Genomic DNA, 24,039 nt, shown 5'->3' with positions numbered 1-24,039 from the left:
TTCTAGCTTATACACTTTTCCTGCAATCCATACTAAAACCTGCAATAAGTACATTTCAACTGCTGTTGAAATCCATATGCACTGGATAATTATCACAGTATTGAAAAACTCATTTACAGCAATGAAGATGGAATTTCAATTCAGTGCCCTTTAAATTAAGATGCTTTGATTATGAATTTGAATCTGTTCTCATTCGGCTCTTGTTTTAGAAGTTCAGAAAGGTTTTGAAATTGTGATTTTAGAATAAATTGATTTTTACTTACAGGTCAGTCACCACAGCAAAGGATCAATAGGAGTAGTTTAAATGAAAGACTCAGACTGTGCCAGTCAATGAGTATTTCTTTCTGCACTCACATCAAACCAGTCATCCCAGTGTATTTGTTACATGAGCACTGATATCATTACAGATTCAGGGCGTGCCTCATTTTCTGTAAATGTGTATCATTTATTCAAATTAAAGTTGTCGCATTTTGCTTATGAAGTGTATCTCAGTCATGTCCGTACTCTCACCACACAGCAGAAGTATGAAGTTTTCTCATCCAGAGTATTACTGTGCCTGGTCACGCTTTTATAAATGAGTCATTGGGACCTACAGACATACATACAATCATACAAATGACAGCAGGAGTAGACCATTTGGCCCCTCAGATCTGTTCTGCCAGTTAATAAGATCGTGGCCAGCCTGACTGTAACCTCAATTCTGCATTCCCGTCTAACCTTTCACTGCCTTATTTATTGAATATCGAGCTATTTTGCCTTAAGAATGTTCAAATACTCTGCTTCTGGCATCCAGAGGAAGAGAATTTCAAAGCCTAACATGAGGAAAAAAGAGCCTCATATTTGACTTGAATAAGTGACTCCTTGTTTTCGAACAGCAACCTCTAGTTCCAGACTCTTCCACAAGAGGAAACGTCCTCTCTATATCCACCCTGTCAAGGTCCCTCAGGATCCTTTGTTTCAATTAACTCCCTTCTCACTCTTTGAACTCCAGTGAATGCAAGCCTACGCTGTCCAATCTCTTCCTCATAAGATAGCCCACCCATTCGGCATATTAGTCTAGTAAACACATTACTATCCTTCCTTAAATAAGGAGACCAAAACTTACACAGTACTCCAAATGTGGCCTCACTAATGCCTGTCACGAACCAGCAACAAAAGAAACACACTGAGCATGATTTAGTGTTAAAAACTATTTTATTAATCACTACTTATGATAATACGTAAAATAAAAGTAAAAATGTTAGTATGTTAGAATTCAAAAATGTTAAACCTTGAACGTTAACCCCAAAACTAAACTCGTCGTGTGTGTGTGTGACAAAGTCCAAAACTCCAAGTTCCTGAATGGTTTCTTAAAGTTCAGTTCCGCAAGCCATAAGGTGAAACATGAGCAAGGGCTTCTTCAACAACCACCGTTGTCTGAAGATAAGATGTAGATGTAGAAAAACATAGAGAGAGTACATACGAAATCCAAATGTTCCACCGATGGAACCCAAACGACACTTCAGTGTTTACCTCGGTAGTGACTTCCTCACCCCGAAAAGCATCCGAACCGTGGTCGTCCACACACAAATACCTGTTTCCTTCTACAGGTCAGCAACAAAGTGAACTCCACCGGATTACTTCCAACTTCCATACATGGATTTCAGTGGCAAACACAGTTATTGTTTCTCATCCATCGATAGAGAAAACAAGCAGGCTGGTGTCTCGCTCCTTCTCTCTCTCTCTCCTTCTTCTTCTTCAACAACGTCATTACGTCCTTTATCTTCTATTGACGTAAGCACGCCCCACACACACATACACACACACTCTCTATCTTAAAGGGACTTTCACTGAGTCCGTAACACCTCCCACCTAAAAAAAAAAATTTTCCCAAGAAAATTTTAACCCGCGCATACAGTTAGTAATGTTAATAATTATCATGCTACACAACTACAGACTATCAGATTAGTACAGATACATGTTTCCCATTTAACATCGGGAAAGACAATCAGCAATCACATTATCTTTGCCTTTAATGTGAGTTATCATGAGATCAAACTCTTGCAAAATTAAACTCCAGTTTAACAGCCTTCTGTTCTTGTTTTTGACTCGGCTCAGAAACACCAATGGGTTATGATCTGTATACACAGTCAATGGTTTCTGAGTGGTGCAAACATATACACTGAAAATGTTTGCAAGGCTAAAACAAGCGACAGTAATTCTTTCTCTATGGTGGAATAATTCTTTTGATGCTCATTAAATTTCTTTGAAAAGTAAGCTACAGGATGGTCAATATCATCAAGGTCACCCTTCTGCAACAACACAGCTCCTGCAGCTTCATCACTGGCATCTACTGCTAATGAAAATGGCTTTTCAAAGTCAGGTGTTCTGAGCACAGGATGGTAGCATAAAATGGCTTTCAGCTTCTTAAATGCTTCTTGACAAGAATCTGTCCAAACAAACTTTACTCCCTTCTTCTGAAGATTAGTTAGGGGAAGAGCAATATCAGCAAAATTTTTACAAAATTTTCGATAATATCCAACCATTCCCAAAAATCTTCTAACAGTCCTCGTACCTGTGGGGAATAGGGAACTCAGATATTGCTTGAACTTTTGCCTGAACAGGAGCTTGCTTGCCTTGACCTACAACATAACCAAGATACGTCACAGTGGCATGGCCAAATTCACTTTTAGCCAGTTAACTGTAAGGTTAGCCTTGGAAAGTCTTTCAAACAACCTTTCTAACGCAGAGATGTGATCCTCCCATGTATCATTCCCAGTCACTAAGTCGTCAATGTAGGCATCTGTATGTTTTAAACCCATGAATCACTGAATTAATCATTCTTTGAAATGTTGCTGGAGCATTTTTCATTCCAAATGGCAAAACATTGTATTCATACAATCCAGAAGGGGTTACAAAGGCAGAAATTTCCCTTCCTCTATCTGTTAATGGAACACACCAGTACCCTTTTAATAGGTCAATCTTTGTAAGAAATTTTGCCTTTCCCACTCTGTCTATGCAATCATCCACCCTAGGAATAGGGAAAGCATCTGACTTTGTTACAGCATTCACTTTCCTGTAATCTGTGCAAAATCTAACAGTTCCATCAGGTTTAGGTACAATAACACAGGGCGAACTCCAATTTGAAGTAGAATGTCTAATAATATCATTTTCCAACATGTATTTTATTTCCTGATCAACAAGTTTACTTTTTTCCACATTCATTCGATATGGGTGTTGTTTGGATTGGTTTTGCATCCCCAACATCAACATCATGGGTAATTATCGATGTTCTGTTTGGAACATCTGGGAACAGATTTTTAAATTTTAAAATTAATTCTCTCATCTGTTGTTTTTGTGAAACTTGTAAATGGTCCAATTTCGTTTCAAGGTTCTCCATGATATTTTGGTTTTTCAGTTTCGATGGAACAATATTTGGTCTAAATTGGCCTTCCTCAACATCAACATCAGGCATTCTAGAAACAACCTTTACACCATCCACCAAGGCCACAACTGAATCCCTCTCATAATAAGGTTTTAGCATGTTTACGTGACAGAGTTGTGTTTTCTTGCGTCTATCTGGTGTTTTGATTATATATGTTAGATCAGTCGCTCGAGATTCAATAACATAGGGTCCAGAAAAACGAGCTTGCAAGGGATTATTTTGGCTAGGGAAAAATACCAACACCTTTTGCCCCACTGCGAATGTCCTAGGCCGAGCACGTCTATCAAAATATGTCTTCATTCTTATCTGGCTTGTTTTCAGATTCTCTCTCGCTAGCTGGCAGACTCTCTCCAACCGAGTTTAAATTTTTGGACATGGGGAGGTCTCCATTTCCTCCTTAACACTCCATTTTGACATAATATCCAGTTGGCACTTTTTCAATCTCCTCACATGAGAGTGCTTTTTCTTTCAATTCTGTCAATTCAGGGTCCTTTGTCTGTTCCACCATAAAATCCTTCCTCGACAAAGACAAATCTTTAAATTCAGACTCACTATAAGGATGTTGATCCTCCAGTGAAGACAGAAAAGTCTCAGATAAGGCATCATAATTTTCTTCCTGTTTAGGACTGTCACAAGGAACTACATCAGACTGCACCGGACTGTCTGTCTTGGCTAATTCTTTAGCTCTAGCTCGAGTCACCGCACATGATGGGTAAACATCTGAATCATTCTCAGACTCATCAATCCTTGGTTTGGTTGTTAACCGTACCACAGGATCACTTTCTCCATCTGCAAGGTCATTTCCCAATAACAAAGAAACTCCTTCCACTGGCAAACTAGGTCTTATCCCTATCTCGACTGGTCCTTCTACGAACTTTGACTTTAAAAATCACCCTGTGAAAAGGGACAGACATGGTCTCACCTGTAACGCCTCGTATTAGATTTACCTCACCAGTGTCACTTTCTTCACCAAAATTTAAAACACTGTCCAGCAAGAGAGATTGACTAGCCCCAGTATCTCTAAGAATTTTCACTGGCACCTGGGGTGACTCATCATTCAGTGAAACAAAACCCTCTGATACATACGAACGGAATTCTTTTCTCACCTCCTCCAACTTTTCCGCTTTTACCTCTTGCAAGGACTGATCTTTAACAGCATCTCCTAAACCTTTTTGATTTTTAATTGCCTGAAAGCAAGCATTGGGCCCAGCTTCCTTCTTTTCTTCAAAAGGGCACAATTAGATATCACGTGGCCAGGTTTCCTACAGTAATAACAAGTACGCTCAACAGGTTTCTCCAGCCCTGGCTTTTTTTCATCTTTTCCTTTTGATTACCTCCCAATTTAATCTCTGGTTTACCTGGATTGTCTTTGTAACTCTTTTGAAAGGTTTTAGGTTGTCCCCATTTGGATTTATGGGTTAAAGCATAATCATCTGCCAACCTAGCAGTTTCTTGTAAAGTTTCCACTGCCTTTTCATTTAAATATGTTGTTAATTCAGCTGGAACACATCTTTTAAAGTCTTCCACTAGTATCAATTCTGTCAATTTATCATAATCCCCATCTACATTTTTAGCCAGGCACCATCGTTCAAACATATTCTCTTTCCATTGGCAAATTCCATATAAGTCTGATCTGCAGATTTCCTCAAGTCTCTGAATTTTTGTCTATAAGCCTCAGGGACCAATTCATAGGCCTTCAATATAGCTTGTTTTACCTTGGTATAATCAGCTGCATCCTCAACAGACAAAGCAGAATAAGCTTTTTTGAGCTTTACCTTTAATCACACTCTGTACCATAAGAGCCCATCCTTTCCTTGGCCAGTTTGAACTCACAGCAACCTTTTCAAAATGTTGGAAATACTGATCAACCTGATCTTCTTCAAACGGAGGGACTAATCGAACCTCCCTGCTGGCTGAAAAACCATCATCAGAATCAGATTCCGAACTCCTACACTTCATTTGTAACTCATGCTGCCTCTTTTTCTCCTCGTTATCCAGCTCCATCTGCTTCATTGCTAGATCAGCCTCTATCTTCATCTGAGTTAGCTTTTGTTCGGCCTCTATCTTTAACTGGGTTTGCTCTCGTTCAGCCTCTAATCTCTTTTGTTCAGCTTCTAATTTATTTTGTTCTCGTTCGGCCTCTAATCTCTTTTGCTCTCGTTCAGCCTCTATCTTTAACTGGGTTTGTTCTCGTTCAGCTTCTATCTTTGCCAGCTGCACCTGTGCCTCAGAAATTGCTATTTCACTGCCAGGAAACTGTTTTAACACTTCCTTCTCAAACACCTTCTTTTCCACATAATGGCCAGCTATCAATCTCTGAATATCTGCCTTTCTCATAGACTGCTTTACTTCTGTAAGGTTTAGCCTTGTAGCAATCTTTATCAAATCATCCTTTTTCGCCACCTCCAATCCCTTCTGGGTTGGTGACTCCAAAAATGCCTTAATTATCCATTGCTGCTGGTTTCCACACACACAAGCCAATTAAAAAGAATTTATCAGACCTCCCTCAAAAATCTTTGGATTGAACCCCGAACAAATCTTGTCAATCTGGGAAACGATCCCAGACGACACTCGTTAACCTTGGGAACTACCCCGGACGAGCCCCCAATTTTGTCACGAACCAGCAACAAAAGAAACACACTGAGCATGATTTAGTGTTAAAAACTATTTTATTAATCACTACTTATGATAATACGTAAAATAAAAGTAAAAATGTTAGTATGTTAGAATTCAAAAAATGTTAAACCTTGAACGTTAACCCCAAAACTAAACTCGTCGTGTGTGTGTGTGACAAAGTCCAAAACTCCAAGTTCCTGAATGGTTCTTAAAGTTCAGTTCCGCAAGCCATAAGGTGAAACATGAGCAAAGGCTTCTTCAACAACCACCGTTGTCTGAAGATAAGATGTAGATGTAGAAAAACATAGAGAGAGTACATACGAAATCCAAATGTTCCACGATGGAACCCAAACGACACTTCAGTGTTTACTCGGTAGTGACTTCCTCACCCCGAAAAGCATCCGAACCGTGGTCGTCCACACACAAATACCTGTTTCCTTCTACAGGTCAGCAACAAAGTGAACTCCACCGGATTACTTCCAACTTCCATACATGGATTTCAGTGGCAAACACAGTTATTGTTTCTCATCCATCGATAGAGAAAACAAGCAGGCTGGTGTCTCTCTCCCTTCTCTCTCTCTCCTTCTTCTTCTTCAACAACGTCATTACGTCCTTTATCTTCTATTGACGTAAGCACGCCCCACACACACATACACACACACTCTCTATCTTAAAGGGACTTTCACTGAGTCCGTAACATGCCCAATAAAAAGAAAGCATACATGTCCTACTTTTGCATTCAATTCCCCATGCAATAAATAATAACAGTCCGTTAACTTTCCAAATTACTTGCTTTATAAGCCTTTTCATGAATCATTCACCCCAAGACCCAAATCCATCTCCAACTTGAGCTCTACAATCCCTCATTTTTTGATAATATGTTTCTTCTTATTTTTCCTGCCAAAATGGTTACTTAAACCTTTTTCTACATTATACTCCATCAGCCAGATCTTTGCTCACTCTCTTAACCTTAATCTATATCCTTCGGGATCCTCCTCACGTCCAATTCAAAGTTTGCATTCCCACCTATCTTTGTGTCATCAGCAGATTTAGCAGCCTTCATCTAAGTCATTTATGTAAATTATGAAAGGTTGAGGACCCAACACTGGTCCCTGTGACATTTCACTTATTACATGTTGCCACTTATACCAATCCACTTGTCCTGGATTCACAATCTGAACAGAAGACCAAACCACAAGCAAATGGAAGGAAGTCCAGACAGAGGCGGAGGGGACAGTGTCTGACTGTCAGTAGAAACTACAGACTCATGGCTACAGCAGTGTTGTAGGGGGTTGATGGAATCATTAGAGCCTGCTCCTCCTAGCCCTACAAGAATGGGATCTTAAGCATTTCCTCAGTCCTCTCAGTATTTCCCAGCTTAGATGTGCATCGAGAAACCCCCAGACTTCCTCATTTATTTCTGCATGTTAATTAGGGCAGTCTATCTTTTGCCAGACCTTGATCATGGCCTAGGTTAATAGAGTCATAGAGTTATACAACACAAAACAAGCCCTTTGGCCCAACTCATACGTGCCAACCAGGATGTCTACCTGAGCTAGTCCCATTTCCTTGCATTTGGCCCATATCCCTCTAATCCTTCAGTATCTATGGACCTGTTCAAATGTCCACAACCCTTGCCAGACTGTTCTTGGTGGAGATTGGGAAGAATGATTTTCCCTCTGGTCTCCCACTGCTTCCTCATCATTAACCAAAGAGCAGTCTACAGTTGGACCCAAAGTGAATGGGAGTGCCTCCTCCTCACACCCGAGATTTTCAGTACTCTCCCACCATCCCCACGAAAGCACATCGGCCTTCCTCTGCCCAAGTTTCCTCCAAGTTTTCCTGTGAAACATTCCCCAGCATACTCAAAGAAACATTACAGCACAAGTGGCATTCAGTCTATCATGTCTGTGCTCTTTGTAGAACCATCTATTTAGTTGCAGTCCTTACTTCGTATACAAATCATTTTAAAAATGAAACATGAAAGGCAAAGTGCAATTTTGTCCTGAATTTTCCACTCAATTTTATTCTATTTCAGATGGTGTAATGAATTTGAAATATGACTATCATGAAAAGAATTGTTTGACAAACCTAAGACAGCATGGAATAGCACCCAGTGGCAACACTATTGCCTCCGAGTCAAGTCCCATTTCAAAAACTTCACCACACTATCCAGGATCACACTCCAAGCACAGCACTGAGGGACTGCTGTATTTTAATGACCCTTGCTTTGATTCACTCCCACTTACTGGAGGAATGGGTTGGGGATGATGTTTAAGATCAAGGTCATGACACTGAGACACTCATTTGGTGTTCCAATCTTTTGCAGGCATTGAAGATTCTGCGAACATCTGAATTCATGCCTTACGTGGTATTTATTGAGGCTCCAGACTTGGACACACTCCGAGCAATGCACAGGGCAGCTATTGATGTGGGCGTTACAACGAAACAATTAACTGTAAGTTGAATTTGTGTAAATCAATCTATTTTTGGGCAACGTAATCGAATCTCAACTCATTGCCAATGTGTCAATATTTACTTAACACAGTTTAAATACATTTTTGAAAGGTAGTAATAAAAGAAAAGAATTTGATTAACTCTGTAAACCATTAAACTTTTCACAGAAATATAAGTTGGGAATTTCTTCAGAAATTCTCCACCCTTGGTCAATACTCACCTGCCTCATTAAACCTACATGTGACATGAACTTCCTTAGCAAAGATCTGATCAGTGAACAGAATATGTTTTGATCTTTAATTGCAACAGCTTGTAAGGCCTGATAAAGCCCACCTACACAAACCTTTTTACAGCTGGTGAAGCCCCACTTGTAGGCAAAAATATAAAAGAATTAAATGTTTGTGAATATTCCTGGCATTCAAAAACATTCAAATACAATCAAGAACTATTATTAAAGTTGAACATAAAAGAATGAAAACACTTAAGACACAAGAAAACATTTAAATGTACTTCACTCTAATACACCAGAATACTTCACTCTAATTCACTCTAATAGCCCAGAAAAATGTTAAGGAACCTCAAACTGTCACAGTTGAGGAAGTAAATGCTGGCAATTCTGATTTCTTTGCAAAAATAAGTAAAGCTGATAGTTCCTTATAAACTAGATACCATGACAATGGAGAAACAAAGGACTGCAGATGCTGAAGTCTAAATGATAAAACAACAAGGTGATGCTGGAGGAACTCAACAGGTCAGACAGTATCCGTGGAGAAAAGCAGAGGGTCAACATTTCGGGTCAGAACCTTCTTCCGGTATGGGGGGAGGGGAAGAGAGGAAAAGGAGAGATCAAAATCTAAATGCAAACTGAAGGAACAACATCTCATTTTCTGTCTTGGAACCTTACAGCCTAACAGTATGAACATTGATTTCTCCCACTTTAAGTAAACCAACCCGCCCGCCCCCACCTTGCCTCTTCTTTTCTTCCCTTTCCTAGCCTATCTCTCCTTTTACTCCTTGCCATTTTTATGATTTTTTTCTCTTTCCTTTTCCTCTCCTCCTGCCTCCATACCTTTGACCCATCCTGCTCTCCCCTCCTCCCCCGCACCTGCCTATCACTATCTCTTACCTGCATCTACCTATCACCACCCTGTGCCCATCCTGCCCACCCTCTTTTGTCCACCTATCACTGCTCTATTTCTCCCCACTATATATTGGGCTTCCCCTTTTCCTATCTTCAGTGCTGAGGAAGGGTCCTAACCCGAAACATTGACCATTTGCTTTTCTCCAAGGATGCTGCCTGGCCTGCTGAGTTCCTCCAGCATCATCTTGTTGTTTTTACCATCACACTGGGGTGGCCAGTGAGAGTGTCACAAATATGATTGAAGAAAAGGGTGTTTGAAGATTAAGATCTCAAACCTGGCACCAAACGTCTGGTTTCCAGGCAACAGAGATCCCTGCCTTCCTACAGGCTTCTGACACCTGGACCACCTAGAGCAGCATCTCAAAGCATTAGACAGATACCAATGCTGTCTCTCAAAAATCATTCAGATTCATTGGTTGGGGAAGTAAACCAACATCTGTGTCCTTCTTGAGGCCAATGTCCCCAGCATCGAGGCCCTAACTGCACTCAGTTGATTTTTTAGAGCACTTGTCCAATGTTTTGAGATGCTGCTCTAGGGAGTCCAGGTGTCAGAAGCCCGTAGGAAGGCAGGGATCTCTGTTGCCTGGAAACCATAAGTTTGGTGCCAGGTTTGAGGTCTTAATATTCAAACACCCTTTTCCTCGGTCATATTTGTAACACTCTCACGCTCAAAAATATGCTCAACACCAGACTTTTGAGACACTCTATTCCAAACTCTGAAGGGATTACCAGGCAGAAGAAAAGATTTAATGATGTGCTTAAATCCTTCTTGAAAAACTGCACTGACTCCTGGGAATCATTGCTCCGTTACTGCTCCAAGTGGAGAAGAAACATTCAGATTGGCACAGAACTTCGAGTCTGGCATAAATGCTGTGAGCAAACTCATCACCAAACTCATCACCAAACTCTGAGACCTTGGACTCAACACCTCCCTTTGTAACCGGATCCTTGACTTTCTGACCAACAGACCGCAATCAGTGAGGATAGGCAGCAATACATCCAGCACGATTACTCTCAACACTGGTGCCCCACAAAGCTGCATCCTCAGCCCTCTAGTCTGTTCCCTACATACTCATGACTGCATGGCCAGATTCTGCTCTAACTCCATCTACAAGTTTGCAGATGATACCACTGTAGTAGGCCGTATCTGAAATAATGATGATTCAGAGTACAGGAAGGAGATAGAGAGCTCAGTGACATGGTGTCATGACAACAACCTTTCCCTCAATGTCAACAAAACAAAAGAGCTGGGCATTGACTTCAGGAAAGGGGGCAGTGCACATGCACCTGTCTACATTAACGTTGCTGAGGTCAAAAGGATTGAAAGCTTCAGGTTCCTAGGAGTGAACTTCACCAATAGTCTGTCCTGGTCCAACCACTTAGACGCCACAGCCAAGAAAGCTCACCAGCACCTCTACTTCCTCAGGAGGCTAAAGAAGTTCAGTATGTCCCCTTTATCACTCACCAACTTTTATTGATGTACCATAGAAAGCATCCTATCTGGATGCATCACGGCTTGGTATGGCAACTGCTCTGCCTGGGACCGCAAAAAACTGTAGAGAGTTGTGGACACAGTCCAGTGCGTCACAGAAACCAGCCTCCCCTCCATGGACTCTCGCTGCCTTGGTGAAGCAGCCAGCATAATCAAAGACCCCACCACCCGGGTCATTCTCTCTTCTCTCCTCTCCCATCAGGCAGAAGATACAGGAGCCTGAGGGCACATACCACCAGGCTCAAGGACAGCTTCTATCCCATAGTGATAAGGCTATTGAATGGTTCCCTTATACTTTGAGATGGACTCTTGGCCTCACAACTTACCTTGTTGTGACCTTGCACCTTATTGTCAACCTGCAATGCACTTCCCTGTAGCTGTGACTCTCTACTCTGTACTCTGTTATTGTTTTTTTTACCTGTACTACCTCAATGCACTCTGTACTAACTCAATGTATCTGCACCGTGTAATGAATTGACCTGTGCAAACGGTATACAAGACAAGTTTTTCACTGTACCTCGGTACAAGTAACAGTAATAAAGCAATACCAAATGTTGTAAGGAGGGCACCACCTAACCCATTTTCAGTAGAGTCTGTGGGTCAAAATCCACCGAACCAGAATGGAAGCGAGTCATCCTCAGTCTCGAAGGATGACCTCAGAAGGATAACAAGAACACAAACAAATACCACTGGTGATGAAGGAACTCATTGAGAGTACACAGTATATGTAGCGAGTCTGTTACAGCAAAGTTGCATATTTGCAAGTAACTAACAAATTCTTATTTGCCTTGTGCTGATGATATGAGGCTGTTGTTTGCAGTGCGGGTGAAACACATAAGCAGCAAGAATGGCAGCTTCCATACAATCTCCCCCCTACAACCTGGAAAGATGTCCCATGGTTGGGCGGGAACATTTAAAAAGCCGATGGAAATTTTCTGTCTTATGTTAATATGATTTGAGGCATGAGGCATCAATGGATCGTTATTGAGCTGATCCTTAGTAGTATAGTCTCTTTTGCTGGGCACATAGTGTGGTGAACGACTGCACCTTTAACTCCACTTCCAAAGTTTGCATCCTCGGATAAATTTGAGTTTCACAGTCCATTATAATTTGTCTGCTAATCTATTATACTATTTAATGCAGAATACTTTGTGAGGCAAAACATACATATTCCACAGAAAAGCAAATAATTCCTAATCTATTTTATTTATTTTAAGGACACTGATTTGAAGAAAACGGTGGATGAGAGCTCCCGCATTCAGCGAGCATACAACCACTACTTCGATCACACAATTATGAATGATAACCTTGACAAAGCCTTCCAAAAGCTTCAGGCAGCCATGGAAAAACTCTGCACAGAGCCCCAGTGGGTGCCAGTGAGCTGGGTCTACTAATGTTCTTCCAAAGGGTGGAGGAATATGTTTTACACAGAGCACCATTAACTTTGTAGAAAAAGTCCTTTAGAACTAAAGAGGCATCAATTTGAATAAGTCATAACTGGAGCAACTGATCATGCTTCCAACAACCAACATTGTGCCAATCAACAATGAATAAAAATGTTTTGAAAGGGAAGGATGAGAATTCTCCCAGGCCATCGTTACGATTTGATTTTTCAAACAATATAGGAACTGGGCAAATTTTTTGGGCATTGGTATCCAGTTTGTTGGTTTATGGCACGTTCTGATAGATTAACAAGATTAAACAATACAACTTTTCTGCTCTTTGCAGCATTTCACCAGAAAAATAAACAACTAATTAACAAAAATACAAACTACTGTGGTTGGTGAAAAGTTGAGACAAAACCAGACAATGCTGGAAAAATAAAAAGTTAATCAATCTAAAACTGTTTCCTTATCTGCTGAGATTTTCCAGCATTTTCAGATTTTATAAACAATTGACACTGTACACATAAGGGGAAATAATCATGGGCACATCGATGTTGGATTTTAAAATATCGGTTCTCTTTAAACTTTTAATCTTTGTTCCATTTCAATGCTTTTAAGTTACTTTAAAATGGACAGATTTGAATTGAAAGTTTATCCAGAATCAACCTTGAAATTATTGCCATTATTTTGGAAAGGATTCTTTAAGATCTGTCAAAATTTGGTTCAATTGTACATTTACCCAAGATTGCTGAATACTGTGGTCATGGTGTTCTGGCAATAACAGCACACATAATTTACCCTTAAGAAATATGTACACATTATGCTTTAATACAATTGTCTGAATTTAATTTGTCTGTTGTTCAAAAAGGCAAACAACTAACTATACATATACTGAAGTCTTAATTAAATGGTGGAGGATGCAAACCTGTTAAAATACTCATGTGCTAATACTGAATAGCACAGTTTTATCCCAGACTTTCCTTCACTGTTGTTCCTACAAATTGTTAATCAAATTGGAAACAACTATGTTGCTTTGGCCTAGCACTGGGAATTTATTTTCTACAGCTCTTAATTCTCAAGGACCTTTTCATTCAGACTTGATCTAATATTTACTAATAACAAGGTTATCTGTGGAAGAGTACCTCTTTTTAATGGCTCACTGGACTTTATTTTACAAACTGAGAAACGAGTTTAATTGAGCCTTCCTTGTTTACTGTCTTTAAGTTCACTGCTGAGCTGTACAAGTTTTGCTCTAATTGTGATAGAGTTTAGATTTCTTTTAAATTTAATATCATTTGGATATAAGTCATTCAGTGTGGTTATGCCTTTAACAAAATAACCAATTTGCTATCCCCATTGTGAATTACAGTTTCAGAGCAGTAATGATGTGTATTCACACACTTGAAACATGAGCTGAATTAAATCGAGTTCAACAACAATTTATAGACAGCTATTGTAAAGGTTAACCAGCGGATTATTGTGGGCTGCAACTATAACCTAGGTCATCAAGGTGTAAGTGTGGACATTTATTAACCTTCTTCTGTTTATTTCTTAATAAATTATAATTAAGATGAAATTGGGACAAAAAAATGAACAAAAAGCACCCAGGACAAAATATTCAGACTGAAGTAAAACAAAAAAGTGTTGGAAATAGTCAGCAATCAAGAAGCATTTGTGATAGGAGAGACAACATTAATGTTTCAAGATTCTGATAAAAGGTTGTTGACCTGTAAAGCTAATGCTGTGCATCTTTCTTCACAGATGCTGCCTGACTTGCTGAGTATTTCCAGCATTTTCTGCATTTATTTCAAAATACCTTTTGAATTTCAAAATACCTTTTTTTGTTGGTGAATGTTAACTTGTTCAAATGATACATGTGTTAATTTAAGAAAAGATATTTTGGTTGAACTATTACTACTAATAGAATATTTATTGTTTAATTTGCTTATTAATATACTCCATAGAAGTCCTGTTTATCACACTGAATCCATCAATGTAAACATTTTAGATTATTTACATCATTCTCCTTTGTCGCTTTCTGCACCACACATGCAACACCATAATCAGTTAACAGGTAACAGAAATCCCTTGAATTGATAATTTTACTGAAAAAGTGGTGCCGTACAAATTTATCCTTGATCACTATCCTCACATAACAGTGATGCATATGTGATACATTCCTCTTCTGAATTGCAGTGATATCAGAAGTGGTATTCAGTGGATATTGCATTTATTATTATGCATATAGCATACAATCATGGACACATTGTAACCCAATTTTTTTTTTCATTTATTTTTTCATAGAATGTTGATATCAGTGTCACCCAATTGTCCCTGAACAGAGTAGCTTCCTGGCTATTTCAGAGGGTATCTAAAAGTCAATGGCATCGGTGGATCTAGGGTTGTGTATCGGCCAGACCTGATAAAGATGGCAAATTTCCTTCCCTTACAACTCTATTTAATCCCCTTAGTAAATGAACTAGAGTTTTACGAAAATCCACTAGTTCAATGATTAATTTTACTGACGGTAACTTTTATTTCCAGATTTTATTTAATTATTTAAATTTAAGTTCCTAAGCTGCTTTGGTGGGATTTGAATTCACATCAGTAGCCCAGGTCTCTAGATACTGTGCCCCATGTCAATGCAACAGTATATCCAAGATTCTACTCATACTTGTTCTATCTCTACTAAAATTATCATAAAGCATTTCACCTTGTGGACCTGAGGTTAAACTTTGATAGAAAATGAATTACAACAGGTATTGCTCATAATCAAATATCTGAATGCCTTTTGGATTGTTTTATGATGTATTTCTAATACTAGCCAATTGTAAAAAGATATTGCTTCCTGTGATTACAGATCAGGCCCATCTCTATAGCTGATCAGTTAATATAGTGAAGATCATTTTTTAAATAAATCCTTAGAGGGTGCTTTTAAAATGTTGTTTTTTATGGTATTTTTAACTTTGTAACAGATTTAAAGAATCTCTATATATGTAACATGAAGGATTTATCAAAGGAAAAAAAAATAGACAGTATGACTTTCATTTGAACAAAAATATAGGAGAGATAGTATACAATTGCTGGAAGTGTACAATTGCAGTAGATTACATTTCGCCAAAACAAAATATATGTATATACAAAACTAGTATTTTCTTTGATACTTTATACAACTGTGTTTTTCATGTGAAATCTGATCACAGAAGATTAATAGAATTGTAGAAGTTTGTGACCATTCTCCAGTAGGAATTTGTGCTTCTGTAGTTTTACTTTAAGGTCAGAAGACACAAAGAAAAGCATTGAGCAAAATTGTTTCCAGTCATTCTTGAACAGGTGATTTGCTGTAGGTGACTGTTTTGGTTCTAGAACAAAGGTTTTCTTTATTAACTTACTTACTTGTCCTCCTACATTCCAAACTTAACACTTACTAAGAAATGGGAGCCTAGTTTTAAAAAAACTGAGATGTCTTCCAATCTTATTCCTGTGTCTTCTCAAAAATAAATAGGGAAGTAAATATTTTGAGACTTTATTAAACCTGGATATTATAGGTTTGGCATCCACATACTGAGGAAAATATTTTCTTTGATTATTATTTGAAGGAAAATTGTAGATGCGTTCTATGTAAAAGTTTCTTTGATCAAAGTTATGATTGTGAGGTTCCAGTATATCTTCATCCACTCTCTGTTCTCAGTGGCATCTTTCCTAGCTCTCTTGTCCTTTGATTCTGTGGTTCATGTATTTCAGCTTTTGAATCACCAATGGCAGCCACTCCCTGGAGTTCCTTCTCGAAAGTCCAATGCATCTATGCTGCCATCTTCTCCTTCATAATAATTCTTTTTTTAACTACCTATATGCTTAGACTTTGAGTAAGTTAATTTCTTTTTTTACGCAAGCATTAATTTCTTTACTCCTCAAGGGACTTTATTCAATATTAAATGTATTTCATTTATCATATGTGTTTAGGATATAAGGGGAATTTCATTCATAATTTTCTATCACCGTGCAGTTATTGTGAAGCATCTTAAGTGCATGGTTGTACATAAACGTACATGCCTGTGTCAAGTTGCCAAAAAAAATTCACATACTTAGAAATCAAACATGTGATCACCAATTTTTTTGTCCATTAATTTCATGGGAGCAATTTGAAGCTCTTTATATTTACAAAACCCTATAACCATGACGTGTTTCAATCTGAAAAGTGATATAAACACATTAGAGATGATTATCATTTGACAGTGGCACAGTGTTTGCCTTTAGGATGTCAGGTTTCTCACTACTCTTGGCATCATCCTTTCAGCATAGTTACAATATGAATCAGTTGTATTCAGTTGTACATATAAGTTGTATTCTCAATTGCATAGATAAGCAACCCTAGCGTAAGGCGCCCTGTAAAAAACACACTTGGATATTTTCTCTGTCCATAAGGCATTCTGTTCTCCTCTTTTGTTGTTAATAATTCTCATTCTTGACATATATTTAATTTTTAAAGTTTGGAATCAAAGCTATGCTGCTCTATTGTTGAGTTTTTTTACCAAATTGTTCTGGAACATATGAACAGGAGAAGACCATAAAACACATCAAGGCTGTTCAACTATTTAGTGCTATGAAGCTTGAAGCAATTTTGAGGTCAATGAATACAACTGAGCTTTTCTCTCAGAATGATTTGTTTTAGGTTTTCTAGGCTTCTTGCTAGAATTTCTGAAGAGTTTTGGAGATGCCTTTCAAATAAGACCAAAATAAACCTCAAATCATTTCACACATCTTAATATCTATCTTTGCAAGTATGTTGTCACATAAAGGAGGCTTTTGTGTCTTTTGTACAAACTGGAGGATCAAACAACAGATTGTGAAGATGTGCTTCATCTACTGCCTCAATGATCAATATATTGATTTATGTAATTTCGGTGAATGCGAACAAATCAAAGAAATGGGCCATGAAAATCAAAAATACTGTAGATGCTGAAAATCTGAAATAAAAACAGAAAATGCCAGAAACACACAGTAGCTTGGACAGCATCTGTGATAAGAGAAACACACTCAAAGTTTCAAGTTAGAAACCCTATGTCAAAACTGGGAAAAAGATAAAAAAGGTAGTTTGAGGTTGCAGAGAAGGTGGTGAGAAGGATGGACTGGACAAAAGGAATACCTGTGAAAGGGTAAAACTAGGTTATATGGGTTATTGGGGTAGTTGGAGGGTGATTATGCTTCAATGGGCCATCTGCGAACTGATTCTGTAAATAGCAATGAGGGGAAATGCTACCCATTGTAGTTGTCGTATGGTGCTATTTGTCCGTTGACTTTGCCTTACCAAAGATTTAACTAATGTTGTTACTGCACAGGGTTACATTGAGGCACAAATGCAGATTGGTCCATGTGAGGATTTCAGCTCCAAGAGGTCACACTCTCAAAAACGATTATGGGGCAGGACAATTTCAGAATTATTTGGTGGGTTAATTTTACAACCAAGTTGTCATTGTATTCTGTGCAGTTTACCATACTCATTTTTTTGGTGAGACGTCAGAGCGGAGGTTTATCCTAAGTATGTGACATAATCACAGCAGCATATTGTGCTCCACTTCTGAAATTTGGCTCCATTGAAAATGCATGACCAAGTGCCGCATTTTAGATCATTTAACAAAATGCTCAATATATTACGAGTATGTTTAAGGAATTGCAGATAAATATGTGCTGTTTTTGCATCACAGTCAAAAAAGGCTTTGATTGTTCCAGTTTGATCCCTGGCCTGGTCCCTGATTCTTCTGTAATTTTCTCTTCAAATCAAATATATATTCCAAAGGGTTACAAACAGTTGGAAAATTAGATATGGGAGGAATTACAAATGGCACTTTTTCACCAATTATAAGGGCATCAAATAATTTACTGTCCATGTTAGAGGAGCATCTGAAATAATATATAAATATAACATTTGCTGATGTGCCTTATATTAGAACATTTGCCCATGTGTTAACAGAAGGAAATGTAACAAAATTCCTTATGAATTGCAACTGCACTTTTAAAAATTGTTCACCTCCAATTCCATATACAAGGCTAGTGCTTCAGAGTATGTTGTTACTTCTTTCTTGGATCAAAACCTTGGTTCTTTAATGGATATTTGTGTCTGTAAAATTAAAAGTCCAATAAGGTATTTGGATATTGTCATGTCCTGTCCGTAGTTTTTAATAAGTGGGTGAAAAATGTTTTACGCATACCCCAGATTGGACTGCCCAACAGTCTGCACTAACTAGTACCAACATTATAAACAACTATCTCCTTGCTAATCAACCATTGTAACAAACCTGTCTAGGATGATTTAATTTGGACAGTCTAAAGTATTGAATATTTTCAAAAGTAGATCTTTTCATGTAATTCATGTAATGTAAATATCCATACATCCAATTAATCAGGATGCCTTTGTATTTACTTCATCAAAATATCCGAACAATTGTTTCATCATATCTTCCATCCATTCACTTCATCAAAATGACCATGTATTCACACAGTCAAAATGTCTGTACTTCATTTAATCAAAATGTCAATGCATTCACCTATTCAAATATCCATGTATTCACATACTCAAGACATCCATCCATTTCACTTAATCAAAACCATACATTCACTTATTCATGTTGCCATGCATTTAACTTAAGTAGGATGCCCATGCATTTATTGAATCAAAATGAAAGTACTTTTACTAAATGAAAATGTCATTACATTTCACTTAATCGAATTATCTGTACACTTCACATGATCAAATTGTCTATGCATGTGTCCGTTTGCATAAAATTAAATATATATTTATTTTAGCTGAGGGAAATGCATAGATTCAGTAAAGTTCTGAGTAGGTCTACATTAGACTTTATCAAAATGTTTGTGGATTTCATTTCATCCAAAATATCCAGATATTTCACTTATCAAAATGAATCTTATCACTTGTCACAATACCCTTAGTTAAAATGTCGTAATGTCTCATTAATGAAATTATATCATTTAACTTAAACCTTGAGTATAGTTGAATCCAATGAAGTCTAATCTAATGAAATGAATAATGAGTTGTTTTAGCCAAATGTTAGAGGCTGACAGACCTACTTTTGAAAATAAGTTTCCAAAACAGAGATTCTAATACTTTGAAGGATACGATATACGACTAGAACATTGTTGTCCTTTATGAAAAATCTTGTTCCTGACAGCTGCATTCCACATAAAACTTGACTATCAAGATACCACTTAGCGTTAAGAGAGAAGAATGTGCAAATAAGCAATGCGTGAGACACAGCAAATAGTATATATTATACACATGTTGTAAATATACACACATAAATTACTAATAAATGCACTACCTTACACACTGAAGGGGGTGCACATAGAAAGGTGCTGTTACTTTACTGCTGTTTTCATGTTGCAAATTATCATTGCTCATTCACGGTTAGGAGAGTATGATGTGTGATATTATATACATTCTGAAAAGAGGAGTGGAACTACACAAATACAAGTGCAAATCTTATACATCATAAGCCAGCAACTATGTTTACACAAAAGAAATTTTTTTTTTGCAATCTACAGTTCTAAGGCATTAAGTTTGTAAGAGTTATTTCAGAACAAGAACATTATATCTTTCTCCTGTTTATTAAATGTGTGGTTTCTTTGTATCATACACATACAATGATGAATCACGCAGTTTTTGCTATAAATAATATTATAAATATTCAAGGAAACCTTCAATTACCTGGCTTTTTTATTTGGATACACACACATAAAATACACTTCTTTTCCACTTAAGTCTAGAGTTTTACAATGATTTTAAAAACAGAAATTATATTTGAAGAGTGTATTTTGGATTATACATTTTCATCTTCTGAAGATGCAGCAATTGTATATTACCTTTCATCTTCCTTTAATACTTCTTGCCTTCTCTACGTGTTGGAGAACTTTCTGTATGATGTACACATTGAAATTATTTGTATTCTGGTCTAGATTTTACCTATACAAAAAGAGGCAAGTCAAAATATTTTTCTTAGTAACAAAAGATATGTAATGGTCTTATTATGCAGGTGATTATCAGTGAATGCTTACTTGAAACTGTGGTTACATTTTGTATCCATGTCTCAAACAAATTGTGAGCAGTATTTTTGTTTGTAGCTTTTTCTAAATTAAGTAAGGAACGGTGTTCAAATTGGTCAAACCTTCACATTGTACAAATGATAAGACATTGTGTGTGAATGTACAGTATTATATACTTTATTGATGGTAAATTATGTGACGCTGCGCTCGCTAAGCAATAGTATGTCCTTCTACAAAAACAGAAGGAAAATCTATGTTGTCTGTAAAGTTACTGTTGTGATTTACCTGTAATCATTTTTTAAATGTTTAGATTATCTATTGAATGATCACTGTTTAAACTGCAATATACTGTTATTACGCAATACTTCCCTGATATTTCCAGGTGTATTCCTGTTGTGTTACATACTGGAGTTAAAACTAGAGTTAATCGGTTTATTAATGAAGCCCACAGTCTCGCTGTTATTACTTACTGAAATATTTGTGTATATCTAATTTCAAATAATTAAAAATATACAAATTATCACCAATATGTTTTAAGTTTCTTGTTCTGCACAGTATGAACAAACTGCTTCATTTGGGGATTTGTGAAAGAAGTGGCAGAATAACAACTGTCTGTTTTCCAATAGATCAGTCATTGTAAATTGAGTGTGGCAGGTCATTTGACCTTGTGCACTATTACAGCTGAATGTGATTCCTTCTTTGAAATAAAAATAGGAAATGCTGGAAACACTTAGCAGGTCAGGCAGCATCAGTGCCGGATCCCATTGCTCCACCTCCACTTCCAAGTCCCATTGGTCTAGGTCCAGCCCCAGGTCACATTGGTACAGCTCCAGTTCCAGTTTCAGTTCCCGTTGCTCTAGGTCCAATTCAGGATCCCATTGTTCCTGTCCCAACTCAGGATCCCATTGCTCTAGGTCCAGTTCGGGATCCTATTGTTCCTGTCCCAGTTCAGGATCCCATTGTTCCTGTCCCAGTTCAGGATCCCATTGTTCCTGTCCCAATTCAGGATCCCATTGTTCCTGTCCCAATTCAGGATCCCATTGCTCCAGGTCCAATTCAGGATCCCATTGTTCCTGTCCCAACTCAGGATCCCATTGTTCCTGTCCCAATTCAGGATCCCATTGCTCCAGGTCCAGTTCAGGATCCCATTGCTCCAGGTCCAATTCAGGATCCCATTGTTCCTGTCCCAATTCAGGATCCCATTGTTCCTGTCCCAATTCAGGATCCCATTGCTCCAGGTCCAATTCAGGATCCCATTGTTCCTGTCCCAATTCAGGATCCCATTGCTCCAGGTCCAGTTCAGGATCCCATTGCTCCAGGTCCAATTCAGGATCCCATTGTTCCTGTCCCAATTCAGGATCCCATTGCTCCAGGTCCAGTTCGGGATCCTATTGTTCCTGTCCCAATTCAGGATCCCATTGTTCCAGGTCCAATTCAGGATCCCATTGCTCCAGGTCCAATTCAGGATCCCATTGTTCCTGTCCCAGTTCAGGATCCCATTGCTCCAGGTCCAGTTTGGGATCCTATTGTTCCCGTCCCAGTTCTGAATCCCATTGCTCCAGGGCCAGCTCTAAGTCCTATTGGTCAAAGTCAAAGTCGAGTTTATTGTCATGTGCACAAGTACATGGGTGCACAGGTGCAATGGAAAACTTACTTGCATCAACATCACAGGCACGTAGCATCATATAAGCAGCATTCACAAGAAAAACATAAATTAAACATAAATAAAACAATTTTTACAAGAAAGAACACAATTAGAACAAAAAAGTCAAAGTCCATTTTATTGCAAAATTATCAAAGTGGTCTTAGTATTGCTAAACTATATTGATTAGTGTTGTAACAGTTGGTTCAAGAACCAAATGGTTGAAGGGAAGTAGATGTTCTTGAACCTGGTGGTGTGGGATTTCAGGCTTCCGTATCTCCTGCCCAATGGTAGCTGCAAGAAGATGGCATGGCCCGGATGGTGGGGATCTTTAATGATGGATGTTACCTTCTTGAATCCAGCTTCAGTTCCTGTTCCCACTGCTGCAGGTCTAGTTCCAGATCCCACTGCTCCAGGTCCAGTTCCAGATCCCACTGCTGCAGGTCCAGTTCCAGATCCCACTGCTCCAGGTCCAGTTCCAGATCCCACTGCTGCAGGTCCAGTTCTGGGTCCCATGGTAGAGCTGCTGCCTCACAGCTCAAGTGGCCTGGGTTTGATCCTCACCTCAAATGCTGTTTCTCTGTGTGTTCTCGCATTATCCTGGTCATCATGTGGGTTTCCATCACGTTCTCTGGTTTCCCCCATATCTCAAATATGTGTGGATTAATTGGCTTCTGTAAATTACCACTCAGTTGAGATAATAGACTAGAAAAATCAAGGGGAAGTTGATGGACATGTGAGAGAATAAGCTGAGGGTTACAGGAGAGTGAAAATCAAGTTGATGGATTTCTCTATTGGAAATAGCATGTAGCCAGTGAGTCAAATGTTCCCTTTCTGTGTTATAGTGAGTAAATGCCAAGCCCATTGTCTTAGACCTGGTTCTAAATCTCATTGTCATAGACCCATGGTTTTATAAAATCACAGAGAATTTATGACATAGGATAGGCCATTCAGACCCATCATGCTTGTGGCAGTCAGAAAAGTACTACCATGCCTATCCCAGCGCTTGGTCTAAAGTCCTGCTGGTCACAGCTTCAAGTCCATCTTCAAGTATGTTTTAAATATGGTGAGGGTTTCTGTCTCCACCAGTGTTTAAGGCAGTAAATTACCGACTCCTATCACTCTTTGAGTGATTTCTCTTTCCTCATCTCCCCTCTAATTCTTCTACTGATTACCTTAAACTTGCCTCCCCTCTAACCCCCCCCCCCCACACATTGTTGAGCCCATTCCACCCCCAGTGTTATGACCCATTCCCCCACACGAAGTAACGAGCTCACTACCCCAGTCCTGGTGCAGAGTCCCAGAGCCACGGGTGTAGTTGTGGATGTACTGCTGGGAACCATTACCCAGACTGTGTTGAATCCCTTTTCCACAGACCTGAGCAGTGTATCACTACCACATAGCTGCAGGGTGCAGGGTAGTTTCTCAGACAACTATCCTCTGAGTGTAGCTTGAACCTATCCAGGTGGGGAAAACTGATCAATGCCCATAGGGTGGCAAACACACAACTCTTTTAGAAGATGAATGCCACCAATTAAGCAACATACATGCAAACATGACAAATAATGTGAATGCTAAAGGAAGTTATCAAGAGTATGGTGTAAAATACCATAAGCTATATACTATGACCCCTGTATTCTATCTTTTACACAGCTTCACTGCTTTAACCACATACAACCACTCTTTCTCCACAGATGATTAGTTTTGTGTACTGCTCCCTTGGAAGCTATTCTTTAAAAAGTACTAACTCCTTAACTCATAATGATTTTAAACAGGACTCATTCCTGGTGACCACTCAGAATGGTTTTGTCTACAGCTTCCTGA

General features: G+C 38.6%; 1 protein-coding gene across 1 annotated transcript in view; it reads left to right on the top strand.

Moving 5' to 3' along the window:
• mpp2b (MAGUK p55 scaffold protein 2b) overlaps nucleotides 1-14,159 on the top strand; it is a 111,608-nt gene extending 97,449 nt beyond the window's left edge. The window contains 2 exon segments of the mRNA XM_052038592.1: nucleotides 8,370-8,498; nucleotides 12,348-14,159. Of these exon segments, the coding sequence (XP_051894552.1) occupies nucleotides 8,370-8,498; nucleotides 12,348-12,524 (306 nt within the window). The 3' untranslated portion in view covers nucleotides 12,525-14,159.
• The last annotated feature ends 9,880 nt before the right edge of the window (nucleotides 14,160-24,039 follow it).

The sequence above is a fragment of the Pristis pectinata genome, chromosome 25 (genome assembly GCF_009764475.1).
Source record: "Pristis pectinata isolate sPriPec2 chromosome 25, sPriPec2.1.pri, whole genome shotgun sequence".
NCBI classification, from domain to species: domain Eukaryota; kingdom Metazoa; phylum Chordata; class Chondrichthyes; order Rhinopristiformes; family Pristidae; genus Pristis; species Pristis pectinata.
This window is presented reverse-complemented; position numbering and strand designations above follow the sequence as displayed.